The sequence below is a fragment of the Moschus berezovskii genome, chromosome 21, assembly GCF_049115385.1.
Source record: "Moschus berezovskii isolate FMDL1 chromosome 21, NW_MosBer_1.0, whole genome shotgun sequence".
Taxonomy (NCBI): domain Eukaryota; kingdom Metazoa; phylum Chordata; class Mammalia; order Artiodactyla; family Moschidae; genus Moschus; species Moschus berezovskii.
In genome coordinates, this window is record NC_142480.1 from 14,069,798 (window position 1) to 14,084,467 (window position 14,670).

Genomic DNA, 14,670 nt, shown 5'->3' on the forward strand with positions numbered 1-14,670 from the left:
CAACTCTTTGTGACCCCAGTGGATTGTAGCCCTCCAGGCTCCTCTGTCCATCGGATTCTCCAGGCAAGAATACTGGAGTGGGTAGCCATTCCCTTCACCAGGGGATCTTCCTGACCTAGGAATTGAACCCAGGTCTTTTGTATTGCAGGCAGATTCTTTACCATTTGAGCCACCAGGGAAGCCCTTTAGGTACCTTTATATACAACTCTCACACCCTACTTCTCAGTATTAAATCTCCAAATCTTGTATTAGACAAGGCTGAATTATACTACAATAAGAAATACACCCCCAAATCATACTGCCTTAAACCAGTAAAAGTCTATCTCCTGTTTATGCAAGAGTCAGATGAGCAACTACTTTCTGGCATTTTTTTTTCCCCCCAAGTGATGGCAGTGATTCAGGATTCATGCATTAAGAGATTCTACCATCTTGGGGTCTTCCTTTTCCATCCACCCAGGTAGGGAAAGAGGAGGAAAAGAATCTCACAAGGGGGTTATGGGAAATCTGAATGTGGTTAGTATTCCCACTACTCACACACTATTAGCCAGATCTCAGTCACATGGCCCCAACATAACTACAAGGGAGGCTGGGAAATGTAGTTTTCCTGTGCATGAAGGAAGAAGCAGAATTTGTGAGCATCTGGCCAGTCAGAGACACAGCTTTTCAAGCCACCTCCACTTAACAGCTCCGCTTAACACCTCCTTAAGTGTTCACCTTCCTGTACCTCGTCTGAACAACACCCACATCTTCAAATGTGATGCTTGGATCTGAAGCAAGATTAGATCTGTCCAACCTGTGCTGAGGAGACACAGATCAGTTACCTCACCATGCTTCCACTGATTCAATGGCCTCCTTGGCAAGCAGATCACATCACTGAAATGGGCTTATGAGTTTATGTGAGCAGTGGTTTTTTGGGTAGGTCTGTCTTGTTTTGTTTTTTGGCTGTGCCGTGCAGCTTGCAGTATCTTAGTTCCTGACCTAGGATCGAACCCAGGCCTCTGGCAGTGAGTGCTAAAAGTCCTAACCACTGGACTTCTGGGGAATTTCTGAGCAGTGGCCTTTTGAATCTGAAAGTTAGACTTCATGGAGGAATCCACATGGAATAGGTGGAGAGCTGTAGAATGTAGTGGGCTGGACTAAGGTGGGGCTGGTGGTCAGCAGAGCCTGTGCAGTGAAAGGCAGGAAATGACCTCAGAGGACTGTCTTGCTCAGTGGAGCAATGGGGTGGCACTTGGCCGGAGGATGGCCAAGGGGGCTAAGGAGCCCTGATCCCCTTCCTGGCTCGCTTATCTTCCAGTCCCACCTGCAGGGTCTGTGGCACATGTGCACCTCAAGGTACACAAGGTCTGAAGTTCACCAGCCTGCCCTTGAAGACCCACAGAGATCCAGGTTATTACTTACCAGGATCTGCCCTCAATATTCTTGGAAATGCCCAGGGATGCTCATATGCCCCAGGAATCCATCCTGGTGGATTGTTGCTATTGTTCAGTTGCTAAGTCGTGTCCGCCTCCCTGTAACACCTGAACTGCAGCATACCAGGCTTCCCTGTCCTTCACTATCTCCCAGAGTTTGCTCAAACTCATGTCCATTGAGTCAGTGATGCTATCCAACCATCTCACCCTCTACCGCCCCCTTCTCCTTTTGCCTTCAATCTTTCCCAGCATCAGAGTCTTTTCCAATGAATTGGCTTTTCACATCAGGTGGCCAAAGCATTGGAGCTTCAGTGTCAGCATCAGTCCTTCCAATGAATATTCAGGGTTGATTTCCTTTAGGATTGACTGGCTGATACTCTAGCTCATCTTTCACCCTGGGCCTCCCCATTCCTGTAGGTCACCTCTTATCCCCCTGTAACCAGCTTCTCCAGGTCAGAGCCATGGTCACCATGCCACCTCAGATGTGGACACAGGTCCCTCCCCAAAGGACAAAAGATGACTAGGGTGAAATGAGCAAAACTTTACTAAAGACCAGAGCAGGAATCATATTGTGGAACAGAAAACCATAAAATTGGACCTAGAACTCAGCGTTCCAATGGTCCCTGGGCTGGATCATGCTAAGTCTTCTCCTGGCCCTTCCTTCCACCTTAGCCCCTATTGTAGGGCCACAAGCCTGTCTCTCCCTGCATGGGAGGTAGGGGTGGGGGCTTTGGATTCTTCACTCCAGCCCTGAGACCTGTACTTTCAGCCTTCTCTGGGCTCCACTTAGGTCTTAATCTCTTTCCCAAAAAAAATCATCTCCCCATAAACTTCCACCCAGAGGGAAGATAACCTATTACACAGTCATGCCTCAAACTTCTCCATGCAGAATAGAATTCTGCTATTACTTTTGCAAAACCAAAGGCCCATTAGTGTATTCCCCTAAAACATGAGTCAGAAGAATGCTGGCAGACTTAGCAGATGATGTTTCCTGTCTCTCTAGCCATCAGGATTTCAACAATACCAGGGTATACTCTCAGTCAGAGGCCCCCATTAGATGGAGCTCTGCAGACCCAGACTCTGCAAATTGTAACTGGAGACCTGGCCAGTGAGGCTTAGAGCTGAGGTGGGACCACTGACCTGAGAAGTCACAGATGGACAGGGACTATGAGCACATCACTATGGCCCTGATGCCACCCCAGCAGGAGCACAGACACGTAGGTGGGGACTCCCCACCAGAATAACAAAGGGACATCAGGACAGCCCCCATCCCAGCTACTCCTGGCCAAAGACTTTACCACATCCTGCATAGGCAGCATTGCAAGTTAACCCCTGATCACCAAACTCTACACTTAGGGTTTATTTTTCAGTGAACAAATTAGAGTCAATTTCTACAGTATGTGTTCCATGCTTTACAACTAATATTCCTAAAAGAATCAAACTTGACATGTTTAAGGAAATAAAGCAGACACAATAAACACGTGGGGCCCTCGCTGGGAAGGACTACTGTTACTGAATTCTAATCTGGCTGCTTATTGTTCAAAAATCAACACTGGACAGGCAAGTGTTGGTAGATATGGGAAATGTTGCTTTTAATCAGAAAGCCTGCAATCTGGGGAGAAGGTGGACTAGTGTCCTCAAAACCAACACTGAAGATGCTGCTCAGGCTTGAAAGTTTTTAAAGGGAAAAGGGAAAGTAATTTCAGTTAATCACTGAGATACGGGATCAGACTCATAAGACATCTCCCACTGCGTGAAGGCTCACCAACTCCTGTGATCTTTCTTAAATGCTATCTCATTGACACAGTTTGCTTTTCAAGATTACTCAAAGGGAAGCGGGGAAATGATTGGGTCATCTGTTAATTATTCTTCATGTTTACTTCTTTGATCTAGGGAAGAACCAACAGCTTAGGCAAGGTATTGTGTGAGCAAAAGATCTGAAAGGTGTGCTTGGGTCAGAGATGAGTAGAATGTTGTCAGTGCCTGGTTTAAGGTTACTTACAATATAGTTTTGCTAAAGCGACAAGACAAAAGGGGCCTCTTGCAGAGAGCTCTTTCTTGCAAATAACTGCTTACACCACCACACCTAGATGAGCCAGTGCAAGACACTGTACTGATTCAATATGTGAATGTAATGGGATGTGGTCAGTGACTCTGCTTTGGATTTTCTTGGGGAATGTACGGTGGGAGGTTGTGTGAGAGATAAGGACAAGCTGATGAGTTGTCCAGGACTCTGTGAGTAATCTAAGCCCTGGAAGGTCCTGACCCACTCAGCCTGGGCTCTGGGAATGTGGTTGCCCTCCTATGCAAGAAGGCTAGAGTCTGGCTCCAGAGTGGGGAGTGAACAGATGGGGAGGAGGTGGGAGATGTGTCAGGCTCTACAGTGGGGTCTCAGGACATGTAGGGGTGAGGAAAAGGGAGGGGCAGAGGAGCGGTGATGGTGATAAATGTAAGGATGTGAGAGTTGGACTGTGAAGAAAGCTGATCGCCAAAGAATTGATGCTTTTGAACTGTGGTGTTGGAGAAGACTCTTGAGAGTCCCTTGTACCACAAGGAGATCCAACAAGTCCATTCTAAGGGAGATCGATCCTGGGTGTTCATTGGAAGGACTGATGCTAAAGCTGAAACTGCAGTACTTTGGCCACCTCATGCGACGAGTTGACTCACTGGAAAAGACTCTGATGCTGGGAAAGGTTGGGGGCGGGAGGAGAAGGGGACGACCGAGAATGAGATGGCTGGATGGCATTACCGACTCTGTGGATATGAGTTTGAGTGAACTCCAGGAGTTGGTGATGGATAGGGAGGCCTGGCGTGCTGTGATTCATGGGGTCGTGGACAGTCGGACACGACTGAGCGACTGAACTGAACTGAACTGAACTTGCCTAAATAAATGAAATGCTGTTTGAAAAAGAGAGCATTTCCAAGGTATAAATATTTTGTCAGTGGTAGTGATGAGTAAACCTTTAGTGACCCCTCGAACTTTGTAATGTACACTACCCATTTGTACATTTTCTGTTTCTTAATTAACCAGAGGGATTATTCAGGGCCCTCTATGACTGCCTGGCAGTTCATTGCTCGCTGGCATCCCCATTAGTGATTGGTCAGAAGACCAATTATTTGATAATAAAATTTTATTATTTGATAATAAAATTAATTGTGTACAGTTCCAGAACATGTGGGTGGCCTAAAAAACCTGGGGTGAGGAGGCTGGAATCAAGGCCTCCTAGAACTTAGGAATAAAAGCAAAACCTGGGAACCCCAGAGAACTGTTTCCCTTGGTCCTCAGCACTTGCATGACCCCCACGTCCCCAGGAGGTGAGCATGCAGTGACCCAGGACTGCATGGAGCACATTGTTCACCCAGGGCCAGTGTTTATTTGCACGACTCTTGTGGAAGGAAACCAGGACCCTCAGGGAGCTCCTCCCTTGAACCAGGTGGGACCATCTGGTACCCACCTCCCACTCATATAAGGGGCATGGTCACCATTATGGCAGGGTGATGCCCATCAGCTTCTGGATCATCTGGGCATGAGTGCCATGGAAGAGCAGCCTGTCCACCCCTGTGCCCAGGGTGCCCAAGAGTCTGCTCCAGACTCCGTGCTGCACCAGGATGCCCGGCAGTTTTTCTTCCTGGAAAAAAAAAAAAAAGGGACAGAGATGAAAGTAGTAGAGGAGGAGGAAAAAATGGAAAAAAAAAAACACAACATACATTTATAAGTGGAAAAAGAGCATTTGACTTGACATGGTCTCTTTTTTAAAAATAAAACTTTGGGTAAAAATACTAAATACCACTGGAAGATTCATAGCGAAAAATAAATGTGTCCTACGTCACGCCTTGTGGGCCCCCAGATCCACTCCCCAGAAGCTGCCACTTTGAACAGTTTGGGCTGTTTCTTCGCTTTTTCTGGAAATCTCCATTTTCCTGACACTACAGATTCATTTCTGCAGGGGCAGCATGCCTACTTCCTGCCAAGCCAGCCCTGCCCAGGTCTGCATTGTCTGCCAATGGCTTTGGTGCCAGGATGGTCCCTGTTCCTCCTGTAACCCCACCGTTAGCCTCCAATGGGGGATGGACCAGGTCCCACTGCAGTCACCTTCTAGGTATTACCCCCATGTGGCTGAAGGAGCAGAACCATGGAGAAAATGCAGCCCCATCCTGGGCCCAGCAGGGAGAATGGTTTGCAATCAGCCAGACCTGACTTGGGTCTTTCCTGGCAGAGGTGTCAACCTCTTTCTGCCTCAGTGTCTTCATCTGTATAATGGGGAGGTGGTTGATAATAACAATGCCTCCTCGGAGGGTTGTTGTGAGGATTAAATGAGTTAATGCAAGTAAAGCACCTCGCATGGTCCTTGGCACACAGTAGGTGTTCATGAAATGAGGTGAATTATTGTCGGCAGGGCTGGGGCCCCTGGCCTTCTGCCCAGAGCTTTATTCCTTTGACTTCCTTGCTGATTTTTTTTTAAAGTGATTTGCTTTGCTTCCTTCTCAGTTCAGTTCAGTTCAGTTCAGTCGCTCAGTCGTGTCTGACTCTCCGCGACCCCATGAATCACAGCACGCCAGGCCTCCCTGTCCATCACCAACTCCCGGAGTACACTCAAACTCATGTCCACAGAGTCGGTGATGCCATCCAGCCATCTCATTCTCCGTCGTCCCCTTCTCCTCCCGCCCCCAACCTTTCCCAGCATCAGAGTCTTTTCCAGTGAGTCAACTCGTCTCATGAGGTGGCCAAAGTATTGGAGTTTCAGCTTTAGCATCAGTCCCTCCAATGAACATCCAGGATTGATCTCCTTTAGAATGGACTGGTTGGATCTCCTTGCCGTCCAAGGGACTCTCAAGAGTCTTCTCCAACACCACAGTTCAAAAGCATCGATTCTTCGGCGATCAGCTTTCTTCACAGTCCAACTCTCACATCCATACATGACCACGGGAAAAACCATTGCCTTGACTAGACGGACCTTGGTCGGCAAAGTAATGTCTCTGCTTTTTAATATACTATCAAGGTTGGTCATAACTTTCCTTCCAAGGAGCAAGCGTCTTTTAATTTCATGGCTGCAATCAGCATCTGCAGTGATTTTGGAGCCCAAAAAAACAAAGTCTGACACTGTTTCCACTGTTTTTCCATCTATGTCCCATGAAGTGATGAGACCAGATGCCATGATCTTTGTTTTCTGAATGTTGAGCTTCAAGCCAACCTTTTCACTCTCTTCTTTCACTTTCATCAAGAGGCTTTTGAGTTCCTCTTCACTTTCTGCCATAAGGGTAGTGTCATCTGCATATCTGAGGTTATTGATATTTCTCCCAGCAATCTTGATTCCAGCTTGTGCTTCTTCCAGCCCAGCATTCCTCATGATGTACTCTGCATATAAGTTAAATAAGCAAGGCGACAATATACAACCTTGACGTACACCTTTTCCTATTTGGAACCAGCCTGTTGTTCCATGACCGGTTCTAACTGTTGCTTCCTGACCTGCATACAGGTTTCTCAAGAGGCAGGTCAGGTGGTCTGGGATTCCCATCTCTTTCAGAATGTTCCACAGTTTATTGTGATCCACACAGTCAAAGGCTTTGGCATAGTCAATGAAGCAGAAATAGATGTTTTTCTGAAACTCTCTTGCTTTCTCCATGATCCAGCGGATGTTGGCAATTTGATCTCTGGTGCCTCTGCCTTTTCTAAAACCTGCTTGAACATCTGGGAGTTCACGGTTTACATACTGCTGAAGCCTGGTTTGGAGAATTTTGAGCATGACTTTACTAGCGTGTGAGATGAGTGCAATTGTGCGGTAGTTTGAGCATTCTTTGGCATTGCCTTTCTTTGGGATTGGAATGAAGACTGACCTTTTCCAGTCCTGTGGCCACTGCTGAGTTTTCCAAATCTGCTGGCATATTGAGTGCAGCACTTTCATAGCATCATCTTTCAAGACTTGAAATAGCTCAACTGGAATTCCATCACCTCCACTAGCTTTGTTCGTAGTGATGCTTTCTAAGGCCCACTTGACTTCACATTCCAAGATGTCTGGCTCTAGGTCAGTGATCACATTATCGTGACTATCTTGGTCGTGAAGATCTTTTTTGTACAGTTCTTCTGTGTATTCCTGCCACCTCTTCTTAATATCTTCTGCTTCTGTTAGGTGCATACCATTTCTGTCCTTTATCGAGCCCATCTTTGCATGAAATGTTCCCTTGGAATCTCTAATTTTCTTGAAGAGATCTCTTGTCATTCCTATTCTGTTGTTTTCCTCTATTTCTTTGCATTGATCACTGAGGAAGGCTTTCTTATCTCTCCTTGCTATTCTTTGGAACTCTGCATTCAGATGCTTATATCTTTCCTTTTCTCCTTTGCTTTTCGCCTCTCTTCTTTTCACAGCTATTTGTAAGGCCTCCTCAGACAGCCATTTCGCTCTTTTGCATTTCTTTTCCATGGGGATGGTCTTGGTCCCTGTCTCCTGTACAATGTCACGAACCTCCGTCCAGAGTTCATCAGGCACTCTGTCAATCAGATCTAGTCCCTTAAATCTATTTCTCACTTCCACTGCATAATCATAAGGGATTTGATTGAGGTCATATCTGAATGGTCTAGTGGTTTTCCCTACTTTCTTCAATTTAAGTCTGAACTTCGCAATAAGGAGTTCATGATCTGAGCCACAGTCAGCCCCTGGTCTTGTTTTTGCTAGCTGTATACCGCTTCTCCATCTTTGGCTGCAAAGAATATAATCAATCTGATTTCGGTGTTGACCATCTGGTGATGTCCATGTGTAGAGTCTTCTCTTGTGTTTTTGGAAGTGGGTGTTTGCTATGACCAGTGCATTCTCTTGACAAAACTCTATTAGCCTTTGCCCTGCTTCATTCCGTGCTCCATGGCCAAATTTGCCTGTTACTCCAGGTGTTTCTTGACTTCCTACTTTTGCATTCCAGTCCCCTAGAATGAAAAGGACATCTTTTTTGGGTGTTAGTTCTAAAAGGTCTTGTAGGTCTTCATAGAACCGATTAACTTCGGCTTCTTCAGCATTACTCAGACGCGACGCGAGAGACGCCGGCCGCGGCGGCGCAGACGCGACGCGAGCCGGCCCCGGCGCAACGAACCACGCAAAGAGGTGCGGCCCTGAGGAGCTACCCCACGCCTGAGGCCAGGGCCGGCGGCCGATAGGAGCTACCCCACGTCCAACAGGCGGTGGCTGCGCGGGCGCAGGAGGGCTGAGAGGAGCTACTCCGCGTTCAAGGTCAGGAGGGGCGGCCTTGAGGAGATACCCCTCGTCCAAGGTAAGGTACAGCGGCTGCACTTTGCTGGAGCGGCTGTGAAGAGATTTTCCACGACCAAGGTAAGAGAAACCCAAATAAGACGGTAGGTATTGCTAGGGGGCACCAGAGGGCAGACACACTGAAATCATAATCACAGGAAACTAGCTGATCTAATCACATGGACCACAGCCAAATGTGGTCCCCTGGAGAAGGGAATGGCAAACCACTTCAGTATACTTGCCTTGAGAACCCCATGAACAGTAACAAAGGGCAAAATGATAGGATACTGAATGAGGAATTCCCCAGGTCGGTAGGTGCCCAGTATGCTACTGGAGATCAGTGGAGAAATAACTATAGAAGGAATAAAGGGATGGAGCAAAAGCAAAACCAATACCCAGTTGTGGATGTGACCAATGATAGAAACAAGGTCTGGTGCTGTAAAGAGCAATATTGCATAGGAACCTGGAAGGTTAGGTCCATGAATCAAGGCAAATTGGAAGTGGTCAAACAGGAGATGGCAAGAGTGAACGTCGACATTTTAGGAATCAGTGAATTAAAATGGACTGGAATGGGTGAATTTAACTCGGATGACCATTATATCTACTACTGTGGGCAGGAATCCCTTAGAAGAAATGGAGTAGCCATCATGGTCAACAAAAGAGTCCGAAATGCAGTACTTGGATGCAATCTTAAAAATGACAGGATGATTTCTGTTCGTTTCCAAGGCAAACCATTCAATATTACAGTAATCCAGGCCTATGCCCCAACCAGTAATGCTTCCTTCTACCTCTCTTCAAAAACAAGGTCCCAGAGAACCACTTGTCTAAGTTATTAACATGTCTGTCCCTCTTAAACGGTTCAGGTTCCCCAGAGAAAGGAGGATCTTAGGTGAAGACACAGGAGACAGGTGCCCTCCTTCTCCTCTACAAACAAAGGAAGGGGACAAAGGGATCTAGAACAGGAAGATCAGGACATACAAGAGGAAGGAGCTCCTCTTCCCAATCAGGCATTTGAACATTCATGCCATCACCCATCAAAGTTTTACTGAGCACCCGCTATGTGCCAGGCCCTGAAGCCCCTGCCGCCCCACCTCACCCCCAGAGGTATCACATTCTAGATGAATGATCAGGCAAGCACAGTCAGTGGGGATCATGGCACACAGCAGGGGCACACAACCCAATTTATTGGAGTGGCTCAAGAAAGACTTTCCGGATCAGAGACAGCTAGGACCACACGTGACAAAAGCAGGAGTGAGTCAAGCCAGGGGCCATGGAGGCCACTCACTGAAAACTTTTCTTTTTTAAAGATTTCTATTTATTAATTTATTTGGCTGTGTCAGGTCTTAACTGTGGCATACAGGATCTAGTCCCCAGACCAGGGATTAAATCCTGGGCCCCCTGCAGTGGGAGCATGGAGTCTCAGCCACTGGACCACCAGAGAAGTCCCACGAAAACTTTTCAAAACAGGAGGCAAGTGTTGGCAAATGTCACTCAGGACCTGTCTCTACTCACAACCAGTCTGAGAACCTGCATGTCCATTCTTCCCAAGAGACCATGGTGGGAGGGAGGCCCAAAAGCATTTCCAGGCAAGCCCTTTGTCCAAGATCCCCTTCCTAGGGGTACCCAGCCCAGAGTAGCATTTTCCGTCATTTGTATAGACTTTACTCTCCCATTTCTCTTCTCCATTGGATCATATCTGCACTTTACAGGGCAGTGCTTCTGGGACCATGGGACCATTTCCTCCCACACCCTGCCTGCCCTCACCATTCACATCCTTCTGGTCCAGAGAGGGCCCTGGGGATCCTCAGGGTGCACGCGATCCATTAACAGCTCAGGAACTGGCTGGCACTCAGCCTCTAAGAGCTGTGGGGACCAGCTGAACCAACCATGTTGGCCTGCAAATTCCTGGGAATCCCTGAATGACCACACCATCTTCAAGAGGCCCTGCCAAGAGTGGGTGGGTGGGTGGAGGAGAACTGACCAGGGAGTGGCTGGAGGCAGAGAGCTTGGGGGCTTCCACACCAGTCCAGGCTGAGACAGAGATGCAGGAGCCGGGGGACAGAGGGCTCAAGTGGGCAGAGTGGACTGGATCCAGGGCCTGGTTAATTGTGGATGGGGGATGAGGCCTCAGGATGACTTTTGGGCTTAGAGGCTGAGTACATGGGTGGTCACTATTGATTCAGGCTGGGAGCATAACGGGCTGATGTTCATGGTTAGGTGATATTGCTGTTCAGAGTCGGGTGGAGAGAAGGGAGACAGGGGCCTCCTGGGAAGCTGAACTGTTCTACACTGTGACCTTGCTGGTGGCTGCAGAGGTGTGTACATGTGTAAAAATTCACCCACTGTACACTTAAGGTTATGCACATTGTTAGTTATATCTCATTAAAAAGATAAAAAAAAATTTAAAGTAGAGTGGGATGAAAGTGCTGGAAGAGAATGAGAGCCAGAGGCCACATTCCTGCCTCTCTGCATCATCCATCCCTCCATTATCCATTCTTCCATCAGGATATTCATCTATCCATTCATCCAGCTAGCCAGCTCACCAGCAGTCTGTCCATCTATCCATCCATCCATCCTGCCTTCCTTTCTTAGTCCTTCCTGTAAGACATCATCAATCAGGTCTTGGTTCCTGACAAGCTCTGGGAAATGCCCTCCGACCATGTGTAAAACCCCTGGGGCACAGCCAAGGGCCAGAGGGGACAGGGTGTGCCCTGGATGGTGGTGGGCTCTTCAACGTGGTGCCCACTCCTGCTGCAGTCATGATCAGATCCCCTGAGTATGAGAGGGCCTTCTTACAAGCAACGCAAGAAGAGAGATGAGAGACATTCTTCTGCACCTAACCAGCCAGGCTTCACCAAAGCTCAGGCCACAGCTCTGTCTGGCATCTCTTGATGACCCTGGGGTCCCAGTGACACCCAGAACTCCAGTATAACGTCTCCAGTTATCCCCTGCACTGCTTCCTGTCTCTGCACCTTTGCTTCTGTGTGTCCTGCGGTCTGAAAGGTCCTTCCTACCCTTCCTCACCTGGCTCTTATATCCTACTCACTCTCCAAGACCCAGTTCAGAGCCACCTCTTACAGGCAGGCTTGCTTGAGCGCTCGGAACGAGCCAAGCACCTGTTCTCTGTGTATTCACAAGCAGTGTGCATACTTCTACTCTGAAATCACCTCCCCTCGTGGACCCTGAGTTCTGCACCCCTCCATCATTGTCTCCAGAGCAAGCCCAGGCCTGGCCCAGAGAAGGGGCTATATGAAACTGTGTTTGTAATTTTGCTATAATGATGTTTCCTTTTCTTTTCAAGGGTGGTGCATTATTAATATATTTATGAAAGACTGGGTGGAAATGTGGAAGGAGAATTTCCATCCCCAGAGGATAAGTCTGGGGCTGCGTGAGCTTGCTTGGCTGGGTTCAGTCTTTTGTATCTGTGTGAATCAGAAGTCATGTGCGAGATGGCTGAGTGCTTTTTTCCAGTTCAGATCCAGGAAGTGCAGAGAAAGCAGAGAAGGCTCTCTGGGCCCCTTTAAAGCAGAGCATTTCCCCTGAAAATGTCACTCCAGCCGCCTGACTCCCCCTCGCCTCCCCTCCTGCACCCTGGCACTGCCAGCAACTGGAAACTTCTGCACCTCGTTGGGAAAGACCCAGAGTATGGAGTCAGAGATCCAGACCCAGATCTCTGCTCTGCTTCTTGGTTGGGTGGCTTTGAGCGAGGCACCTTCCCTCTCTTTGCCTCAGCCCCTCTTCTGTAAAATGGGGATAACAAGCCAGTCCAGGGAGGTGTTGGAGAGAAATGGGGGCAGGTGTAGCAGGGAGGGGCTTCCCCAGTGGTTCAATGGTAAAGAATCCACCTGCCAACGCAGGAGACTAGGGAGACGCAGGTTCGATCCTTGTGTCAGGAAGATCCCCTGGAGGAGGGCAAGGAAACCCACTCCAGTATTCTTGCCTGGGAAATTCCATGGACAGAGGAGTCTGGTGGGCTGCAGTCCATAGGGTTGCAAACAGGACAAGACTCAAGCGACTTAGCATGTACACACACACACAGGAGAGAGAGTAAAAAGACAGGCAGAAGGAAAAAGGGAGCAGAAAAGGTACAAGACAATGTAAAGGCAGGACAGGAAGGAGGCAGCAAGGGCCTCTGGATGCTAATACTTCTCGCCGGTGAGGGGTTCCGGGGCCTCAGCTGCTGGCTGGAGGACCTACAAAGCACCAGCCTATCTCAGCTGCTGTCTCCAGGCTCCACGCTCAGGAACCTTCCTGCCTCCTGATTTGCCTTCCCATCTCCCCACACTAGCCTCTTCCACGATGCTGGGAACCAACCTTCTAGTCCAGGGTCTCAAAGGCAGGTGGTCCCCGAGGCAGGAGAGGCAGGAACGTTACCTGGGAACTTGTCAGAGATGCAGACTCTCCAGCCCAACTCAAATCGCCTGAATCAGGAACCCTGATCCCCACCTGCCCCCCATCCTGGGTGGCTTAAGATGCCCCTGAGGCGATTCTGATGCCTGTAGAGTTGGAAGAATCACCATTCTAATAAAGCACTATATTCATTCATTCAACAAGGATTTACCAAGCATCGGGTTTTCCTCCACTGGTTGCTGAGGAAAGCAGATATGAAAGGAACTGGTTCCTGATTTCCAGGAGTTTTTTCCTCAGTGGTGCAGGCCCCTGGCTTACGGCTTGAAGAACCATGTCCACTCTTCATCCAGGGGAAAAGGTGCATCCACAAGAGTGGTTTGCTGGGCTATGTTACCTTAGTGACAGATGGGAGGGCCCCAGTCCAGTTCTGTTCCCCAGGTGGTCTGAAGGGCCTAGTCACTTTCCTCAGGTAACGCCTGTGGACCTCACAGGAGCTCAGGAAGTACAGGTCAAGGCATAATGACCTCCCCAGTTAGAATCACCTGGAACAAAAAGAGATTTCATCATAGGATTGGAAAGGTCATGTAGTTTCCCTTAGAGGAAGAAATTTTCCTCTGCTCTTCTAGGTGCCCCTGACTGGTCTAACAATTAAATTGATATGCAACAGAGTAACAGGAGAAAATCAAACAAAATTTACATGGGAGAAAGCTGGGAGAACTAAAAAGGAGAGCTCAACCAAAAACGGCTGAAGCCCTCACCGTACATACAATACCATCTTCAGCTAAAGAAAACTGGATTTGGGGGAGCACTGATTTGGGACCAAACGAATGATCAAAGACCTAATAAAAACAATATAGGAAACTGTTTTGATAAAACATAAAGTTCCTTCTTTTTAGACTACTCAAAAGTAAAGAAAAACATTTTATTAATTCTTTGTCAAGAGCAGACTTTTGTCTTTTTAACACAGAGAGGAAACAGAATTCTAATTTTGTATCAGCTAACTTTTTAAAATTTTTATTATTTTATTTTTAGCTGCACTGGGTCTTCGTTGCTGCACGGGCTTTCTCTGCGGTGAGCAGGGGTTACTCTCTAGTTGTGGCGCATGGGCTTCTCATTGCAGCGGCTTCTCTTGCTGCACAGGCTTTAGACTGAGGGCTTCAGTAGTTGTGGCACATGGGCTTAGTTGCCCCATGGCACGTGGGATCTTCCAGGACCAGGACTCGCATCCCTGTCTCCTGCATTGACAGGCAGATTTTTAGCCACTGGACCATCACGGAAGTCCGATTAAACATACTCTAATCTTAGCCAGTCCTGATGACACAGAGAACTCTTTTCTCAGGGTTCCTTTCCCATAAACTTTCTATAACTCCCTTTCCCCGCCACCCCCCCACCTCCAATATTCAGACTTTGTCCTATGCTTTCCCTCTTTTTTAATCTTTTTACTTTATTTTCCCTTAACAAAATGCATTCCCACTCCTTATACTTTAAAAATTTTTTCCTTACATATGAAGATATTTTCCTTATTTATTTTAGTAATTTTATGGTACATATGGGGCTTCCCTGGTGGCTTAGACAATAAAGAATCTGCCTGCAATGGAGGAGATTCTAGTTTAATCCCTGGGTCGGGAAGATCCCCTGGAGAAGGGAATGGCAACCCACTCTAGTATTCTTGC

The 14,670-nt window shown here is 47.8% G+C and overlaps 1 protein-coding gene across 1 annotated transcript in view; it reads right to left on the bottom strand.

Annotated features, from left to right (window-relative positions):
• Positions 1–4,897: 4,897 nt before the first annotated feature.
• Positions 4,898–14,670, bottom strand: part of DGLUCY (D-glutamate cyclase) — a 70,517-nt gene continuing 60,744 nt past the window's right edge. Inside the window, 3 exon segments of the mRNA XM_055417581.2 lie at positions 4,898–5,041; positions 13,392–13,507; positions 13,510–13,539. Coding sequence (XP_055273556.2) covers positions 4,898–5,041; positions 13,392–13,507; positions 13,510–13,539 — 290 coding nt within the window.